Raw genomic sequence first — 19736 nt, 5'->3', positions numbered from 1 at the left:
CTCCAGAGATTCTACTGTCCAGTTGGTGGGCCGGCCAACTCCTTTTATTTTATCTAAACATATCTCAAAGTGTCTTATCTAGAAATTGTAAGTGGAGGTCCATTACTCCCCGTGGCCTCCAGAATCAGATTCAAGTCACTAATGCTGCTACTGGTGACTACTGGGTCTGCACCCATCTACCTAAACTCCATAATACAAACTTACGTTCCTTCTCGGCCGCTACGCTCCTCCAACGAACGCTGCCTGGCTCTGCCATCCCTTCACACAAAACAATCCCAGTCCCGGCTGTTCTCATCTGTGACACCGCGATGGTGGAATGAGCTACCACACGCCATCAGAGCAGGGGCGTCCCTCTCTGACTTCAAGGAGCTCTTGAAAACAGTTAGCCTGTATTGATTGCACTTTTTTGTTAAGTCTTACTTCTTTCCATAGGTATTTACCCCATTGATGCGATATGTGCTATTACCTCTTACTAGTATTTATTGCTGCTCTTACTAGTATGTATTGTCAGTTGTAGATCTCGTGCTGTACATGATGTTAATGCTTGTAAGTTGTTCCTCATATATAAGTCGCTTTGGAAAATGTCTGTTAGAATTTCCCACAGCTGCAATTAAATTTTAAAGGTCTTGTTTTATTAAACCAACAGTCTAAAACCCAAACATATTAACTTTATGATCATATATGACAAATAAAAGCATCAAATCCTCACATTTGAAAATCTGTAAAAAGCGAATATTTGGCATTTCTGCTTGGAAAAATTACTAAAAGGATTAATTTATTATCAAAACAGTTGTGACAGTTGCTACAGCTCTATTCTGACTTGGGATGCAACGATAAAAGATTTTGTTGGTACGATTATAGTCAGAGGTATAATCACGGTTTCACGATATCTGTGAGCAAGTTCCCTTTATAAATGACAATCAACTTGAAATGTGGCACATGTGAGGGAGCGCCGTGTCCGACCCTACAAACGCCCATAGTTGCCTATAAATGGTCAGTGAAACGCCCCTCGTTAATATTAACCCGTCCTGACTGCAGGAAGAAAAGGAGGTAAATTCTGACAGAGAAGCCAAAAACACTGACGTTCACTTTTGGTGAAGCTGAAGCTGTTTGTTGGTTAAAAAACACACTTTGGTGCAACGCTTATGCACGCTTTGAAGCACGGTTAATAGTGAAATCACTGCATCCCTAATTCTGACCCATTAACAGGAGGACTTTGAAAATAGAAATATATTTTCCCTCATGAAAATAAACACAGCAGTTAAACATTAAAGCTCATCTTCTCTCTCCTTTGTCTCCTTCTGGTCCTCGTGGAAGACCTTTCCATCCGACTGCTTCTTCCAGCTCAGTTTGACGTCTTCATTCACCCCCTGGTCCTTCAGCTTCTGTTGGAGCTGAGATACAAAACAATTTACTTTCCTGAAAAATCACTCAGTCTTCACTCAATGCTTCTGATCTGGAAGCTTCGTTCACACTTTTATTGTTATATCTTTTTATCTAGATGTTTTCAATACATGTTTACAATGTAACACAATAACATTGTTCTTAGCAGTTGTAATTAGAAAGTTGTACCTGCTTCAAGACGTCCTCCATCACAGCAGGGTCATTCAGATCCACAGAGGAGCTTTTCTTCTTCAGACTCACTTTCATCACTTGCTTTGAAGCAGGCACGGCTTTGAAAAACAAACATTAACCAAATATAAAGAATAACAACCAGACACTGTTCCAAATTTTAACACTTTTAATAATGAAAGAGGAAAAAAGGTGGCAGCTCTGTCCTTATTAGTTTAATTTAATCTGTTCTATGCTGCAAGAAAACCTTAGCTTAGTTTAGCTTAGCTTAGCTTAGCAAGGACCTCTACTGCCAGCACAGTAACAACACAAACATCTGCCAGCCTGTCCTCACCAGGAAAACGTCCAAATAGGTTGATTTAACGGCCCATATTTCTGTTTTTTGATAGGCAGAAGTCAGGTGACCTAGAATAAACAGCGTCAAAGTCGATGGAAAGAGGTTGTGGGGTGGATGGATGAGTAAGTAAACTGGTCTGAGACAACAACCATTATTTTGAATCACAATGTATCAATAATGTGTTCTTCATTATAACTGGTACGTACTATTACTTACATTAAACAAGATAAACAGACTTAAATGAACACACTTTCTTAATGAACTACGCCGCGCATTGCATGACTGACAGGATGGCTGCGCTTCTCCACCATCAGCCACTGTCGTGCGCACAAGTTTCTACCGAACAGGTTGAGTTCACGACCCGCGAAAATAAAGTCGGATGTATTGTAGCCTACTGTATTACTCTGTATTGACTGCAGCTTATATGCTTATTATTATTGGCTTTTTTGTGCATCCTCCAATTAGTACTACAAATGATAATATGCTTGCTACTGTGTGCCGGCGACAAGCAGTGCGTAAAATGGTCTTTGATGGCATTTTTCAGGCGATTGAAACTTAACGGATTGCCAGTGTGAGGAGTTCTACACCCTGTTGCAACATCACAGTCCCCCCCTATATACTTAAAATAGCATTGTATAAATAGTAAAAGAATACAAACAGGGCATTTAAAGTGTGTTTTAAGTTTAACATTTTGAGTCCCCCCTCTCTCGCCTCACAGTGGTTTGGTCCACTGCCTGCTTTCACAGCAGTCCAGTGGCTGAAAACCAGTTCTGATCCTTCAGTAGTTGTGGAGCTCCAGTAATGTTAAGCAGGCTGCAGAGCTGTTTTAAGCACTTTCAACATTGGATGAACTGATTCTTTTGTCTTTAATAGATAAGATTACTGTAGTTTGTGATTAAACACGCAAAGAAATTAAAATGGTGTGCAATTTATTTTCAGCTCCTTCCAGTGAAAATGTTATTTTATAATTAATGTTTCATTATGAAACAATTGAGACCAGTGAGAACAGCCAACATTTATACTGGTGCTGACGGGGATCCTAGTAAAAACTGATTTTTCCAATAAATACTGTAGATCTACCGTGTTGGGTTTTGCGCATTATGGCAGATCAGTTGGCCTGCTGCCGTTTATATATATATATATATATATATATATATATATATATATATATATATATATATATATATATATATATATATATGTGTATATATATATATATATATGTGTATATATATATATATATATATATGTGTATATATATATATATATGTGTGTGTATATATATATATATATATACACACACACATATATATATATATATATATATATATATATATATATATATATATATATATATATATATATATATATATATATATATATATATATGTATATATATATATATATATATATATATATATATATATATATATATATATATATATATATATATATATATACATATATATATATATATATATATATATATATGTGTGTATATATATATATGTGTATATATATATATGTGTATATATGTGTATATACATATATATACACATATATATATATATATATATATATATATATATGTGTATATATATATATATATATATATTACATTATAGATGTTATAATGTATTTTCTACCCACAACTTGATATTTATGGATGCTTTTTTCTGCTCATTTGTTGTTATTCTTAACCTAAATCCAATGAGTGATAGCTTACCACTGTAGCAAATGGATGCTCTCTTGAAGTCACAGTTGAAGTCCTCCCATTTCCCAAAGTAGTTAAACGCTGCTGCCACACAAGCCTCCTTCTTATGGTTGTTATTAGGTTCCTTTGTTCCCTGGTTCCAGAGTCTGAATGAGGAGTTACTTCCATCCGACCACTTCCAGGAGTCTCTAAAGAGGCCGATCCAGACTTCTCCTCCGGCAGGTACCAGCTCCTTTACCTTCTGGTTCTCTGCCATGTTTCTCACGCTGGCCAGGTCAGTGAAGTGTTCTCTGCAGTAGCTCTGGGCCTCGGTCCAGGTCATGGAGTTGTCAGAGAGGACAAACGTCACTGTCGGCCCTGAAAATAAACCACAGTGAAGTACCAGAACATACACCCATATTCTAGGACTGAAGATGGCACCGCAGATGGTGGCAGCCTCTGGATTACGCTCCGTACCTACATCACACCTGCATCCTTTGCACTGTGCTCCATCACACTGTGCACATGTATGTGCACCTGTATCACATCCACCTCCGAGACATGTACATAATAATAATAATAATAATAATAATAATCCACTGAGATATATAGAAACAACATCAATAAACTAAAATAAATGTGTTATTATCATCATAATAGAAGTTTTTGAGTAATTCTTTGTGTGTCATTCAAATCTACCTTAAACAGATGCAAACATTATATTTAGGTTTTTCTACATATGAATATTTTTCTATTAAACTCATACAGACCTGTTTGATTTGTCTTAATGAATCCCAGCACGAAGGTTTTGTCCATTTCTCCCTTTTATATTTTTTTTACACTATCTCTATATGAATATTAATACAGAAAAATACTCGGTATTAATTCTGGTGTAAACTGTTTACATATACTAGACTCGCTAAATTGCCGCTACTTATGCCACCACCGTCATTCACTTAATGATTTTGTCTTTTCCATACTTTACTTCTAGTCTTATTTAAGTTTTAGCCTATACAGTACTTCCTATTATTTATTTTTTGCTTTTCAGTATTTATATTAAATTAAAATGTCATTCTCGAGGAGCCAACAGGCAAGAACCTCTGTGTCGTTTTGACTCAGATTGAAACCTGTGAGGCTTTTTGATCACGCACAGAGAGGCTGATTTATTTAAGACCAGAAGAAGGCCTTACACTGGATGCCTGTCCGTTTTCATAATGCGTGCATGCCTGCTTGTCTGTCACAATAGCAATGTATGAAATGATCCTTCAGTTGTCCCAAAGAAGAGGCGGCTTTTAGTTTTTATGCTCGGAGCCGTTGGAACAGTCCGTCTGAGGAAGTGTTGATATCTTTAACTATAAACTTCCTCCATAGCTTGGCTAATGATTTAAATATTTAAACGCAATCATTTATTTTATTGAATCTTTTTTTAAATTTAATTCATGTGTAATAAGTTATTTAAAAAAAAAAAATCAATTTTACAGTTTTTTCATATATATTTCTTTTTTCTTTTTAATCACCTTTATATTATTTCTATTTCTCGCTAAATTGCACTAACCTGCATGAAAGTGCTACAACACTTGACTGACTGACGCTACACAGGCCTGAATAATGAAAGAAAAGAAGTTTTGTTTTAGTTTATTCTGACCTCTGACATCAATGCAGACTGCCTTCAAAGGGTTTGTACATTTGTAGTCATTCCATCGCCCAGTATCATACATCTGTGCACAGAGTTCTCCACTGTCTTGGTTGTTGGGCTCTTTTGGGGCCCATTGTCTGAACTCCGTCTCCCCGTCCTTGTAGAAACGTCTGTCTGACAGTGACCACCTCCAGCTGTGCAGATCATCGTACAGCCCAATCCAGGCTCTCTGAAAGATATTATTCACTTGTGTTACTTCAGCCTCTCTAGTAATAAAAAGCTTGGTACTTCCAGCTAAATCATGCTTCCACTTGAATGCATCAATAATAATAATTATATTACATACACGTAGATAAAAATTCTCTGACCAGGTGTATTATGCGTTTATGTACTGTACATTTAAAGTGTCTGAAATAAAAGAGAGCGACATGTGAACTCACATGGCTGTATTCTTTGTACTTCATTTTGCTCAGATCTGCCATTTCGTTCAGAGTCTTCACATCCTCCATGTCGTCTACAGTGGCCAGGTCGGTGTATTTTTCTCTGCAGTAGCTCTGCGCTTCAGTCATGTTCTTCAGCTCATAAACAAAATGGTACTGACGTTGAACATGTGATGAGACGGCGCACAGACCTGTGGAGACGCACATGCACATAAAACACATCTCGTCTCTGTAGCAGGTCTTTGTTTTGGCAGTAAAAGCACTTCCTTTATGGATTTTATGAAAATAATGACACACAAAAACATATGAAAAAGATGTTTTTTGAATTTAGCTCGACTGTGAGTCAATTAAGAGAAAGTTAAAGTTCTCACAGTGCTGTCACAAGGAAACCACAACACATAATATAAAAAAGTGGGAATTTAATAACTAATTAAATATAAATATAAAACACTTACCTGATGCAGCGATGATGCTCAGAAGAACTTTTTCCATCCTTGTCTGTTCCCTGTTTCCCTCTTTTAGTCTGACCGTAAATATGCAGCTGGTGAAATGACTCGTTACGTTATATATTAACCTCCTAACAGTCATTTTGACTTCATGCAAAGTCATTATCAATTGCTCTGCAGTATGTCTGGGTCTCTGTAAATAATATTATGAAGAGAACAGTGTAGACCGGCTCTATGTGAAAAGGGTATTGAGATAACTTCGGTTATGAACCGGGCGCTGCATAAATAGATTAACTTGAATACTGTCTGCTGATGGCCATTAGATGAAGATTACTCTTTTTCATATTTAGGCTGATGGTTCAAACATGGTGGGGGTTCATTACTGACCACAGCCACATTAAAAGCCAATAAAAATCTGTGACGAATGATCATTATTCTGTATATTTAACCAGGCTGGACAGAGAGCGCAGAGACCACACAGGAGATGGAACCACCAACGTGTTGCATCCACCTGGGTGATGCACGGCAGCCTTTTAGCGCCAGAACGCTGACCACACATCAGCTTGAGGCAGAGAGGGAGGGAAACATTGAGCCAGTTACTGTGAGGGATGATTAGATGGCCAGATGGAGAAAGCCAGGTTGGGAAGTTTGGACCCTCTACTCTTTGCGACAAATGTCACGGGATCTTTAATGACGACAATGAGTCAGAAACTCTTTTAACGTCTCATCCGAGGGATGAACTTTACTTACCTACATCAATTCTTACTGTATTTCTCTTTTCTGCTACTTTATACTCCTATTCCACAACATGTCAGAGGCATAACCCTAACCCAAATATTACTTTTAACTCCATTACATTATTTGATAACTTTAGTTATTTTGCAGATGCTGATTAATAACACAAAATATTATCAACTAATAAATGATGATGTAATATTACAGGTTAAGATAAGGCTTTATTGATCCAGGGGTGAAATTCACTGCTAGCCAATAAAGTAATTAAAATCAGCTCCACCTTCACCAACAGCAACATTAAAGTCATGAAAACACTGAAGCACCTGAAATGGGCCATTCTGCATAATGAGTACTTTTACTTTTAGTACTTGAAGTACACATATTGCTGCTGATACTTTTACTGTAACATTTTGAATGCAGGACTGAGAATTTGTACTGTATGTTGTGGTAATGCTACTTTTAAATAAATAGTACTCCTTCCACTTCTGCCCATTTCTTTGGATTATGACCAAATACTTGCTAAACTAAATGGCGTTCCCGTCAGCCTCAGCTTTACTCTGTGTTTTGTTCTATGTAGCAAATGTTAGCTTGTGCTAAACATCAGCATGGTAGCACAGTGACATTATGGCATTCATTTCAAAGCATCACTTTGCCTAAACACAGTCTCACAGAGCTGCTAGCACGGCGGTAGACTAAATTTGGTTATCCTACTGAGCACGGGGTCACCTCCTCTTACGCTGCCCAAACAAATCTCCCACCAAACAAACAGAAAGGCACAAAGGCGTGCGGCTTTAACAGCTACGTAGGTTTTACACAGACATCAGTACTCAGTCGTTCTGTTTGTATGAAGTTTTCTTTACTTTGTCTGTTAAACAGCCATCAAACAGCTGCTGGATCAAAATGTGTGTCTCCAAATTTGGTGCAAATCTTTACACCTGATGCGCAGGATAACTTTAACTATTCTATAACAATATAATAATAATATTATATGATATCCATGTAATTGTTTGGAATGAAGCAGCCAAGTCAGTCCAAACTTTATTTCCCCGACAGAATCTAAGTAAAGTTTAAAATTTTGCTGCATACGGGTTGTAAAAAGTATCGTCTCACATTACTTGACACTATGGCATCACTCACTGCTGGCATGGAAACGCATCCATTAACAAAACGCTCCTCAACTACAATCATTAAAGTAGAAAAAATAATTTTGCATAAGGTGTGTCACATGGGCAGAGAGTTGGCTACTACAGAGCCAACCACACTAAGACATCTCCACACCTGCAACACCATGTCAACCACATCTACCTTTAGATGTTAAGCTAAACTGCCTTGTTGTTTCAATTCTGCGTACTTTTTAGAAAACAATGTCAAAAATCTGACTCAGCAGTTTGTCATATTTACAGGGAGGGAAATGAAAACTTGGAAGAAGAAGAAACTGTGTCAGTAGTTTTGTTAAAGTTTCTGATTTTAAAGTTTTTGTGTCCTTTTTTAAATCAGTATCTTATTTTGTTTTCTCTTTGCACATTTGTTTCTTCTATATTTAAATTGCACTGCACTGTTTTTTGTTGTGCAAATAAACCTTAATTTGTTTTTGGACAGAATATGTGATTGATACAAAGAATTTTATGCCTTTATTCGATTACTGTAATTGTGATGTAAATGTGATTCTTTTTTAAAGCTGCCCCAAGTTTTTACTGTCGTGGAAACTGACTCTTGCTGGTGAGGCATTCAGCATATAATTAGAGAAACAACAAACCGTTGCCTTTGAAGAATTTATTAATAAAAGAGAACAAACAGAGAAGTACTAAAGCACAAATACAGCTGGTCCAGAGACCTCAGGCATCTGGCCCCCTGAGCAAAGGGATGCATCATTTACACAGTCTAGCTTTCTATGTGTTGGGGAACAGAGATCCTCTCTCAGCCTTGAATGAACTTTCAAGGTTGAGAGAGAAACAGCAAGTAAGGAAAACACCAAAACAACCTCACAGCTCTGACCTGAACCCTACATGTGTGGACAGACTAATATAATGAGTATAATGATAAAGAAAAAGTTAATAATGAGAGAAAAGGTAAAGGATGAAAAACAATATATATGTATAACATAAACAGGAATGATAATAAAAGAACATGCATAAAAGATTAATTTAAATGAATAAGAAACAACATTTCCTTAAGACACTTGAGTTACTTAAAGTGTATTTTTAATTAAATCCCCTTAATTTATTTATTTAATGTTAGCTTTATTTAACATTACTAAAGTTGCCTGTTTGTTATTTGAAGATGTCAATAAAGTTTTTTTTTTAAATGTAACGTTATTAACAGTCTGTTAATTGCAGCTCTACCTACAACTTGAAAACCGTCATAAAAGAAATAAAAAGCGTTGACAAGACTTCTTAAGTACCAAAACAGCAGTTACTTAATGTTTATTTTGTCTTTTAATCAGTCAGCTAATACTGAGTTCAGTGCGGTTTTCTTCCACACAGTCCACGGTGGTTTATCAAGAGTTTATTCACATTCGCTTAACGTTGCTAAAAAAAAACCCGAATTGTTCTTGAACGCACCTCACGGTAAACGCGCTCGTCAGCGTAGCGGGCGACGCATGCGCACGCCGTTCACTTCCTGACAGCTGGGACAACAACAGAGTGAATCCACCTGCGCTCCCGTGTTTATCTCGTGTTTATCCCGTGTTTATCCCGTGTTTATCCCGTGTTCACCTCGGTTGTTTGTGTTCACCGTGTCCGAGTCCCGCCCGGTGTCTCTCTCCCGGGTGTCCTCGTGCCTCCCTCTCTTCATGCGGGCTCAGGTGTGCGTGGCGCTGTTTGTTTGGCTGCTGAACGATGCGGCGACTCATCAGTTCACCGAGGAGGAGATGGCTGCTGTCAGGTAACGCACCTGTGTTCAGACAGCGAGCTGGGATTTTAGACAGGAAATCTTAATTAATTAACGGGACAGTTTCTTAGCCTGTAGTGTTTTCACATATTTAGATTTAGATTAATTTACGTGTGAAATTCCCTGAAATTAATGTCATAAAATAAAAACGAAAATCACTCTTTCACTTTTCTGAATACGCCCGATCCACAGCAAAGTCTCTGAGGTGCATGATAGTGATTGTGGGCTAAACTCAGCAGTATTTCCTCACTGCTAAATCTGATTGCAAAGTTTAACATAACTTTCCAGTTCATGCATTAATACCCGGCAGACGCGTGTTTGTGAAGCTTCTCTCATGAATGTGTGACTATAATGTCAGAATGTTCAAGTTTTTTACTTGTAGATTAATCCTGGAAATTAAATTCTGTCTCAGATTATTCCCCCTCTCTGCTGGCTCCTTTCTTTTCTATTACAATGGACCTTATGTGCAGTTGTACCTTTACATCTTAATCATATTACACATAAAAGAAGAGATTTGATCTACAATAAGAACACTGGGAAGATAAGTAGGCTGCAAATTTACTCCATGCGATGCCAACAAGCCTTTCTGGCTTTGTCGTCCGCCACAATATTAGATTTAACCATTAACTTGTCTTTACATTCATAATTTCCTGACACTACCAATGTGCTTTCCTCTGGAGAAATACGGAGCAACTCCAAATAAGTTAACATGGACTCAACTAACCAACATCTGATCCACCTTCATAGTACCGTTTAACTCCAGGCAGTAAGTTTGCCTGATAACCTCGAGTTAGTAGGTTGAACTCCCTTCATAGTACAGGCCACAGAAACTGGACAGGAGAATTATTCAGGTCTTTTACTTCAGTAAAAGTACTAAAATCACACTGGGAAAATACTCCACTAGAAGTAAAAGTCATGCATTCTAAACATTAAAGTAAAAGTATGCAAGTACTATCGGCTAAATATAGGCTACTTAAAGTATCAAAGTAGAAGTACTCTCAGTACAGTAAAATGTTTCTCTCTGATGTTTCTGGATTAATAATCCTGCTCTGTTTGCATTGTTTGGTCCATAAAATGTCCTCAAATGGTGAAAAATGTGTCCAAAAGTGACGTCCTCAAATGTCTTGTTCTGTCCACAACCCAAATATATTCATTTTACTGTCACAGAGGAAGAAAATGTTCACATTTAAGAAGCTGGACTAAGAGAATTTGGAATTTTCCAAATAGTTGCTGATTAATTTAATAATTGACAAATAAATGGATTAATCCTTGCAGCTCTAGTGGGAAGCATCCTGTTCGTGGTTTTGTGACTGACATCGGGCTGAGGCGCCAATTAACCTTGCCTGCATGTCTTTGGATGCCTACGAGCGAGAAGGTCGTGGGTTCGAGCCCTGGTCGTCCCAGGCCTTTCTTTGTGGAGTCTTCATTATCTCCCCGTGTCTGCGTGGCTTCTCTCCGTCCGCTCTGGCTTCCTCCCACCGTCCAAAGACATTATCTGATATCTCCGATTTTAAAATCCTCAAAATTGGTATTGTTCTTAAAACCCCATTCCAGATGGGTTCTAGTTAAAAGTCCCCTTGTTTTTTTACAAGTCCAATTTAAAGGAAACCTGTTATTCTGCTTTTCCAGTCCTATACTGTAGTTCTGTGACGCCTGTATGGCAGCTTTGCATGATTCAAAGTTCAAAAAAATAATTTTCTGTCTTATACTGACTCTTCATGTTGGCCTTCATTTCAGCCTCAGTCTGAAACAAGCTGTAGATGCTCCTGTCTCTTTAAGGCCCCCCCTCAAAGCCCACTGTCTTCTGATTGGCCTGAAACATGTTACCAGGCTGTTGTTGTTGCTGGGCGGAACAGGCAGACTGAGCGTTGCCGTGCCGTTGCTGTGGGAGCAAATGACCATATATGGATCAGCGGCTCCGTCTGGCTCCGTGTGTTGAATTACGGAGCCGTTGGTAGAAAAAGCCGTTGAAAACAGGAGGAAATCTGAGGTTTACGCTCACAGAAATGTCTTTTTAAAATTGTAACCTCATTATTTGAAGCTTTCGCCCTGTTTAACATGAACATCCAACATTATAACATTGTAGATAAGTCATAAAATGTGGAAAAGCATAACAGGTCTCTAAAATAAAATAGAATCACTGAAAGCTACAAAAGCAACTGGAGGACACACTGATAACAGGACACAAAGGAAAGTCAGTCTGGACTGAGGTGGACTAAACGAGGATGCAGGTTTATTCTGTCGTAAAGTTTAAGCAAAAGAATCATAAATGTCTGTCAGTAAACAGATTCTCCCTCGCTTCAATTTTGCAGGCAGCGAATCAAATCCATGTTCTACCACGCCTACAACAGTTACCTTGACAACGCTTTCCCCTACGACGAGCTCCGCCCACTCACCTGTGACGGACAAGACACCTGGGGCAGGTAAGGTGACTTCAGGGGAAATGAAATACCCTAAAACTAAAAAAGCTAAAGAAGTAATATTAAAAGAATACTGTAACATTGGCTCTCTGGACACTGCAGGTCTACCCACTTTTTAATTTCCCAAATGAGATGTATAGTTTTATTTACATTTATCTACATTTTATATTCACAGATGTAAATTATGTAAATTTCCACCTACTTTTCTGCCTTTTCTTCCAGAAATCCAGCATCTCTTTTACATTTACAGCCACAAAAGTTCTTCATTATTGTCTTGATACACATAATTAACTCAGATGAACCTTTTAATATATATTTTAATCTAAAACCTCTTTTTTTATACTGTTTTTTTTTTTGATTGATGCCATATAAACTTTATTTTCACTTGTTTGTTCGACTGCCATTTTGTCAAACAAATCAGCCAATAATAAAACATCCTCCATCTTTACCCAACAGTTTCTCACTCACTCTGATCGACGCTCTCGACACTCTGCTGGTAAGATATGAAAAATAATTTTAGATTTCAGAACAGGACCTTTTTACAAATGTAAACATCTGTGATTAAAAACGCCAGCGTCCCGCCGTGTGTTCGCTTTAAATTTGTAGACCCAGGAGCTGTGTTGTTTTTAATTATGAATAACGTATCTCTGAAGGTTTTGGGAAACCGCACAGAGTTTCAGCGCGTGGCGTCGCTCCTCCAAGACACCGTGGACTTTGACATCGACGTCAACGCTTCCGTGTTTGAAACCAACATCAGAGGTACGGAAGGAGGCGGATGAACGAATGAGTTTAGTTTCTGTGCCTCAGTAAAATCTTCTCTTTAATAGTCCAGTGTGTTTATGTGTGTGTGTAGTGGTGGGTGGTCTGCTGTCGGCTCACCTGTTGGCAGGAAGGGCGGGGATGGAGCTGGAGCCCGGTTGGCCCTGTTCAGGCCCACTGCTGAGGATGGCCGAGGACGCCGCCAGGAAACTGCTGCCTGGTATGAAAACACCACATCTTACACACCAAGCAGGAACCTCGGAGTCTGAAAAAGCGAAGCCGGTGCTGAAACACCTTAAACCTGCGTTCTCTCTAACAGCCAGCAGGGGGCGACTCCAAGTCTTCTTCAACACAGCATGACGTTCGTTCAGTAACTTACGGTCCCGTTTAGAGGAACAGAGACCAGGAAGCAGGGGAGGCTTTAGGGCGGGGCTACATGGGGACAAGTCTTTACCATGGTAACCAGTCAATCAGGATAGAGGCTGCTCGTATCAGCTGCTGAAAAAGCTTATCAGGAGTCAGCTGTTTTGTTTAAGCTGGTTTGTCGCAAACCAAAATTAGCATACCGGTTAATATGAACACAAATACACAGAATAAATCGGCCACTAGATTGAATGTCCAGACTCAGGTTTTAAGTTGCCAGTTTAATGTGAAGACGGACAGAGTTAAAAGTCCTGCAAGGCAACAGTGTGCAGCAACCAAACTAAATGCAAATTTTAGCAAATTTAAACGGCTGTCAGACGTTTTGCTGTGATCAAATGTCCTCACTGAGACTTTGTTGGTTTGAGCGTCCACACCAGCAGGAGCAATCACAGGTTATGACAGAAGCTGCGTCTTCATAGCTTGGGCACTGACGGTACATCACAACGAGGTGACGGAGGTGCAGAAGTTCATTTTGTACAGATGAAACGTTAGTGGTAGGTTGAATGAAGAGAGGGGAGACTTCTTGAGTTACCCAGTCTGACCTGAGTAAACTGTAGAGTGCATAAAAATTAGCAAAGATGGAAGCAGAAAGCAGCATTATTGGCTTTCATGGAGTGTTTTATTCCACTAATATTCATATTAACTACTAAGGCTGAAAGAACACGAATCACCAACTATTTTAATAATAGAATAATTAAAGTTATGCATCAAGCGCAGATGGCTGCTGCTCAGAAGTGACAATTAGCAGTTTTTCCTCTCTTTTATATTATTATAAATGTAAATATCTTTGTTTTCTGGACTGCTAGTCGGACAGAAAATCAAATTAGAAGAAGTCACGACCTTTAGTAAACTTCGGTTGCCTGTTTATTCACTATTTTCTGACATTTCTAGTCTAACTGATTAATGGATTACTTGAAAAAAGGATTGACCCATTTATTAGTTATTGAAACATGCAACATTATTAACCCCTAAGTCGTAACAATAATGATCTCTATGTTGCGTGCTGGACTTTGAGAGCCGTGACATGTTGGATAAATGTTTTTAGCGTTCCAGACTCCCACCGGCATGCCGTACGGGACGGTGAACCTGCTGAACGGCGTCAGTCCCACCGAAACGCCCGTAACTTGTACCGCCGGCGTGGGAACTTTCATCCTGGAGTTCGCCACGCTGAGTCGACTCACAGGAGACGCAACGTTTGAGGACGTAGCCCGCCGAGCCCTGAGAGCCCTGTGGCAGACCAGATCTGACATCGGACTGGTAATTACTCTGATTTTTACTTCAGTACTTAACAACTAAAATTCAAAACTGCTGATTTGCCGTTTGTAACGGAGAAGGTTGAAAAGATTCGAAGAAATACATAAGAGATTTTTCAGAAAATAGACGTGTTCCTAAAAAGACACCCGTCTCTTTCTCTTACCCGTCTGTCTGTCTGTCCAGGTGGGGAACCACATCGACATCCTCTCGAAGAAGTGGGTGGCGCAGGACGCTGGCATCGGAGCGGGCGTCGACTCCTACTTTGAGTATCTGGTGAAAGGCGCCATCATGCTGCAGGACGAGGAGCTGCTCGACATGTTCCAGGGTAACGCTCACGCAACCCCCTCCTTCTCCAACCGCTGCCTTTTGAGCAAGGCCCTACACAACCAACAACCACATCCTGACGGCCGACAGATAACGAATAGAAAAGCTTAACGCGTAAAACTGTTAATTAAATTTTTCTCAGCGTACGATCGAGCCATTCAGAACTACACCAGATTTGACGACTGGTACCTGTGGGTCCAGATGCATAAAGGAACCGTCTCCATGCCTGTTTTCCAGTCTCTGGAGGCCTTCTGGCCCGGCCTGCAGGTGCATACAGTTCACTGAAAACAAACATTGTTTAATGCTGCTTTCGAATGCTTAAATACTCAACACACTTGTGATGAAATTGCCTTCATAAATATTAATTTCCTTTTGTGTTTCAGTCTCTCGTGGGGAACCTGGACAGCGCTGTAAGAACTTTCCAGAACTATTACTCTGTGTGGAGGCAGTTTGGCGGTCTGCCGGAGTTTTACAGCATCCCTCAGGGTTACACTGTGGACAAGAGAGAGGGATACCCGCTGAGACCAGGTCAGTCCAACCACTTCACCTCATGCATATTTGAATAAAGTTTGAAGGTGCAAACCACCAAGTGTTGCAGAGATGTTATGGTAGACACAGCCAGAGAAATTAAAAATATTAGATCACCAACTGTTCACAGCGACACAATCCGTTATCTCCGGTATCGGAGAGGGAATGGGGCGATCTGCTGGCTTTTCCTCGCGTCTGGGTCGTTCCAGCATGCTGGATCTGTTTCTGCTGGGGTTTCCCTATGCAGTTTTTCAGGTGTGCTGTCCCAAGTAGGACGGGCAGGTACAGCCGATTTCCACATACTCGGGACGCACTGAATGAAACAAACCAAGGTTTTTACGCAGCGGCTGCTTTCCCTCCCGACTCTCCATGGCGGAAACCATTAAAACACGCAAAACCCTCATTTAAATACGGCCACCTCCACTGTGTTTGCACCTGCTGTCATCAAGCAATAATTCTTAGTAAATCACCCATAACAGGTACTAAAATTACACGTGCAATATTTTAAATGCACACGCAGTTTAGTCCTCTTTATTCAGGATGTTAGTGAATCAGGCCCTAAGTGTTTCTGTGTTCATTTATTCCAGAGTTAATAGAGAGTGCCATGTACCTGTTCAGGGCGACAGGTGACCACACCTACCTCCAGCTGGGCCTCGACGCTTTGGAGTCCATAGAGAGGATCGCCAAGACGCCCTGCGGATACGCCACTGTAAGATCTGTTTGTCCAAAATTTAGCCTGAAGCTGATTTGGTCTAAATTCTGTGTCATGAAAACCCTTACTGGCTCCTCGGAAGTCGTTCAGCCGGCAACATGGTTGTTGGTTAGAAACTTTTGATTAACGGTGCAAAATCACTTATTGCACGTGAGTGTTTTTGCTAACGTTCATTCTTACAATGGTATTAGGTTTAGGTTAAACGATCTGATAACGCTAATCCAACACGTCTTTGTAGTAGCTTCCATGCACATTAAAAGCACACGAACACACCAAAGTCGGGAGAACGACTTCCCAAACAGGTCGCCATGGTAACGGCTTGTCAGTCATAGATAATCCCGCTCTGAAACATCCTCCGCTTTGTGGCCTATTTTAAAATAAATGGGACCATAATTTACTAAATGAACATCATGCTGTGTTGAAGAAGACTAATCAGGAAAGTGTTTACTGAGATCAGCTGAGTGTTGAGTTGAAGCCAAAGTGAGCCGCAGTCCTCAGCTGAAAATGTGCGTTTGTTGTTCTCGTGGTCGGGCCGTGAGTCAACTGCATGTCGGGGAGCTGCACCTTTTACTCGTGTAGCACTCGGGTGATGTTTGTGTTGGTCTGATGTTTGCTGTACTTTGGAGAAGCTGCAACTTTCTAGTTTGGTAAATTAATTAAAATAAATTAATTTTATGTTATATTATTTTTAATTGACTACATGTTTAAGCATCCATCCTAACTTAATGTCTGGTTTCATTTTACACTTTTTTTCTACTGTCTAAAATATATCCGCTTTCGACGTGGAAATCTCAAAACAAAAAAATAAATGTATTATTTATTTATAGATTTAAAATGAAAACAGTGGTTGGAACCAATTTAAACGTGTTAAATCAATGAATCTGTTGTTTCTCCTCCTGCAGGTTAAAGATCTGCGCGATCACCAGCTGGACAACCGGATGGAGTCTTTCTTTCTAGCTGAAACCATCAAGTACCTCTACCTGCTGTTTGACCCCGCCCACTTCCTGCACGGCGGCGGGACCGAGGGGGACGGGGCTTGGGAGGAGGGAGGTGACGGGGGGCAGTGCGTTTTAGGGGCCGGGGGGTTCATCTTCAACACGGAGGCTCACCCTCTCGACCCGGCGGCGCTGTACTGCTGCAGCCGCCACGCCCAGGACCGACAGGAGCTCCGAGACCTCCTCCTCAGCCTATCGCAGCCCGCAGAAAAGTCCAGCAGCCAATCGAAGCCGCCCACCAAACAGACAGAACGCCCTCCCCCAAGCCAATCGGAGAGCATCGCACTAAAACCGGGCGAGAAGAAGACGCGCCCCCTGTTGTCCTGCCCGGTTCAGCCGTTCAGCGCTCGACTCTCCGTCCTGGGACAAGTTTTCACTGATGACACCTGACACTCGGTCCTGGATCACAGGATGACCAGGAACTCTTGATATCTGGGCTCGATTCAGCCGCTCTTTGGAGTCAGCTGGTGTTTCTTTCTCACTGTTACTTTTTTTTGTCAGCTTGTCAGAGAACTAAAGGCCAATTTATCAGAATCCGAATCAGCTTTATTTGCCTGGTATGTGTGCACAAACGAGGAATTTGACTCAGGATTGTAGAATGCTCACAATAATGCTTGCCGTTGTGAGCTTTTATACTTGTGCGTTGGTGTCTGCGTCGCTTTGCAGTTACTGCTAGTTGGCGGCAGGTTTCAATTGTCATGCAAATTTTAAGAGTACTTTTGAAATGTCGAAAAAAAAACGAAATAAATAATTGTGAAACGTGCGTTTCCATCAGCTGGTTTGGAAACCAGGTTACGCCAGGAGTCGAGGTTACACATGGCTGTAATAAACAAGACGTCTGGGTTCCAAACCAGAAACAAATCCAGTCGCGTGAACCTGATGGTCATTGATCTGAGAAGAGGTCCCTCAGGAATGTGTTTCAAGCGGGCAAGTTGCTACCAGCCTTGTTTCTACACGTTAATGGAATATCCGGTGTTATGCCGAGTTCTGCAACGCTATAATATCCTTTGTGGGGTTCATCAATGGTGATAAATGATTTGAAGTATTTATTTTATGAACGTTTAGAGTCGTTAAAATTTTATTACACTCCGTAGAAGCAGCATTCACTGAGATTCAGCAAAAATAAGCGGTGATGACCGAGTTTGATCAGCGTGCAGAGCAAAGGATCTGAAAAGGACCTTTAAGAGGTGAATGCATAATTCAGCAGAACAGCTGATGAAGGCTTCCTGCCCAGATTTGCATCCACCTCTTTTCTCAGCACAAATGAGCGTCACCAGCCGCGAGGTGCAGGAAATTCTGGGCAGGCGTGCAGAACTCTGCACAACCGGGCGAGACGCCGACAGCAGAAACAGCTGATCAGATGTGAGTAAAAGTTCACTGCGTCAGAACTTATTCGGAAAAAGTGTTTCCATCTCCCGTTTAGCGAATTTACTCTTTTTAGACAAAAAACACCTCAAGCGAGCGTAAAAACTTTTTTGCTAAATTAAGGATTTTTAAATGCAATACTTCAGAATGCGCGTTAAAAAACATTGATGGAAACACGGCGAGAGTTAAGTTTCTTCTTCTTCTTCCTCCTCGCTGGCTGCTACAAACAATGGCGGCTGAAACTGAGCGGAGCATGTGGGAGTTGCAGCTGATCGATGTTGAACAACAGCTGCTTTAGACAACGCGGAAATGCAATGCTACCAGTTCTTGTGGTCTGCGTTACATTTCTAGTGAGGTGGTGTGCGGTGGCGTGCGGCGGCGTGCGGCGTAGAGCAACTCTGTATAAATTAGTAACACAAACAGCCGCTGGGACATTAAAATATCACAATAGGAGCAATGAGGTTCCAAACTGGTTTAAGCCCAATGTGGCAAAATCAAACAGATTTAACATCATTCATAAATCTGTTTGTTGTGACGACGGCACCCAAGTGACCCAAGAACTCGGACCTTGACCTTGTGTTGTCTCTGTAGCTCTAATTTATACTGAAGGTGAAATATATTTTTATTTGAATGCTGTGTGATTTGTCTCTTTCTGTTCATTGCCGGGCTTTTGTCTTTAGACTGAAGTTCATACTGTAGAAAAATAATCTGCAACACCAGAAGCTCTACCTCAGCTCTGCTTTAGACTTTTTGTTGTGGCGAGGAACCAAAATCCGGACCAGGTTCCTGACTTGATAAAACCAGGAAACGTGAGAGAGTAAGACTAAAGGGCAGTCGTCACTGGAAGTGTCTTTGTAACGTGTGTCTGGAGTCTCACAGAGCGAATTTAAGATTGTTAACGTGTGAATTAAGATGCATGCTAAGAGCCCCAGCTTTGTTATCACGTGGCTGAAGCTCCATACTTGAAATATTAAAATGCTGGATACATGTGTGGCTGTAGTTGTTTGGAGCTGCCAGCAGGAGGCAGTATATCCACTCTCAGCAGTATGACCATCCAAATCTCTGGTTCTTGTGGTTCCAGGATCCTGCAGGGACCTCCAAATATAGTTTTAGGGAAATGTTTCATTCATTGCACAAAAATATTTCCCTGTTACTTTTTTTTTTTTTCACGTGAAAGACAAAATTTTTCAGCATCCGGGTGTCTTCTC

The 19736-nt window shown here is 40.4% G+C and overlaps 2 protein-coding genes across 2 annotated transcripts; one reads left to right on the top strand and one right to left on the bottom strand.

Annotated features, from left to right (window-relative positions):
• Window positions 1-282: 282 nt before the first annotated feature.
• LOC119906141 (macrophage mannose receptor 1-like) lies at window positions 283-6207 on the bottom strand. Its single transcript, XM_038723679.1, has 6 exons — window positions 6134-6207; window positions 5679-5869; window positions 5248-5467; window positions 3636-3980; window positions 1573-1673; window positions 283-1394 (listed from the first exon to the last, which is right to left on the bottom strand). Exons 1-6 carry the CDS (start codon window positions 6168-6170, stop codon window positions 1269-1271), a joined length of 1020 nt encoding a protein of 339 aa, XP_038579607.1. The 5' UTR covers window positions 6171-6207; the 3' UTR covers window positions 283-1268.
• A 3257-nt stretch (window positions 6208-9464) lies between these two features.
• edem2 (ER degradation enhancer, mannosidase alpha-like 2) lies at window positions 9465-19164 on the top strand. Its single transcript, XM_038723441.1, has 11 exons — window positions 9465-9742; window positions 12061-12171; window positions 12625-12664; window positions 12822-12927; window positions 13022-13147; window positions 14396-14607; window positions 14788-14929; window positions 15071-15195; window positions 15312-15456; window positions 16044-16165; window positions 17071-19164. The coding sequence occupies exons 1-11, from the start codon at window positions 9651-9653 to the stop codon at window positions 17551-17553; spliced, it is 1704 nt and encodes a 567-aa protein (XP_038579369.1). The 5' UTR covers window positions 9465-9650; the 3' UTR covers window positions 17554-19164.
• Window positions 19165-19736: the final 572 nt, after the last annotated feature.

This window comes from Micropterus salmoides, unplaced genomic scaffold (genome assembly GCF_014851395.1).
Source record: "Micropterus salmoides isolate LMB-PRFRI ecotype aquatic unplaced genomic scaffold, ASM1485139v1 Ms_hic_scaffold_16, whole genome shotgun sequence".
Classification (NCBI taxonomy): Eukaryota; Metazoa; Chordata; class Actinopteri; order Centrarchiformes; family Centrarchidae; genus Micropterus; species Micropterus salmoides.
The sequence above is the reverse complement of the archived record's forward strand: the minus strand, read 5'-3'. Positions and strand labels throughout refer to the sequence as shown.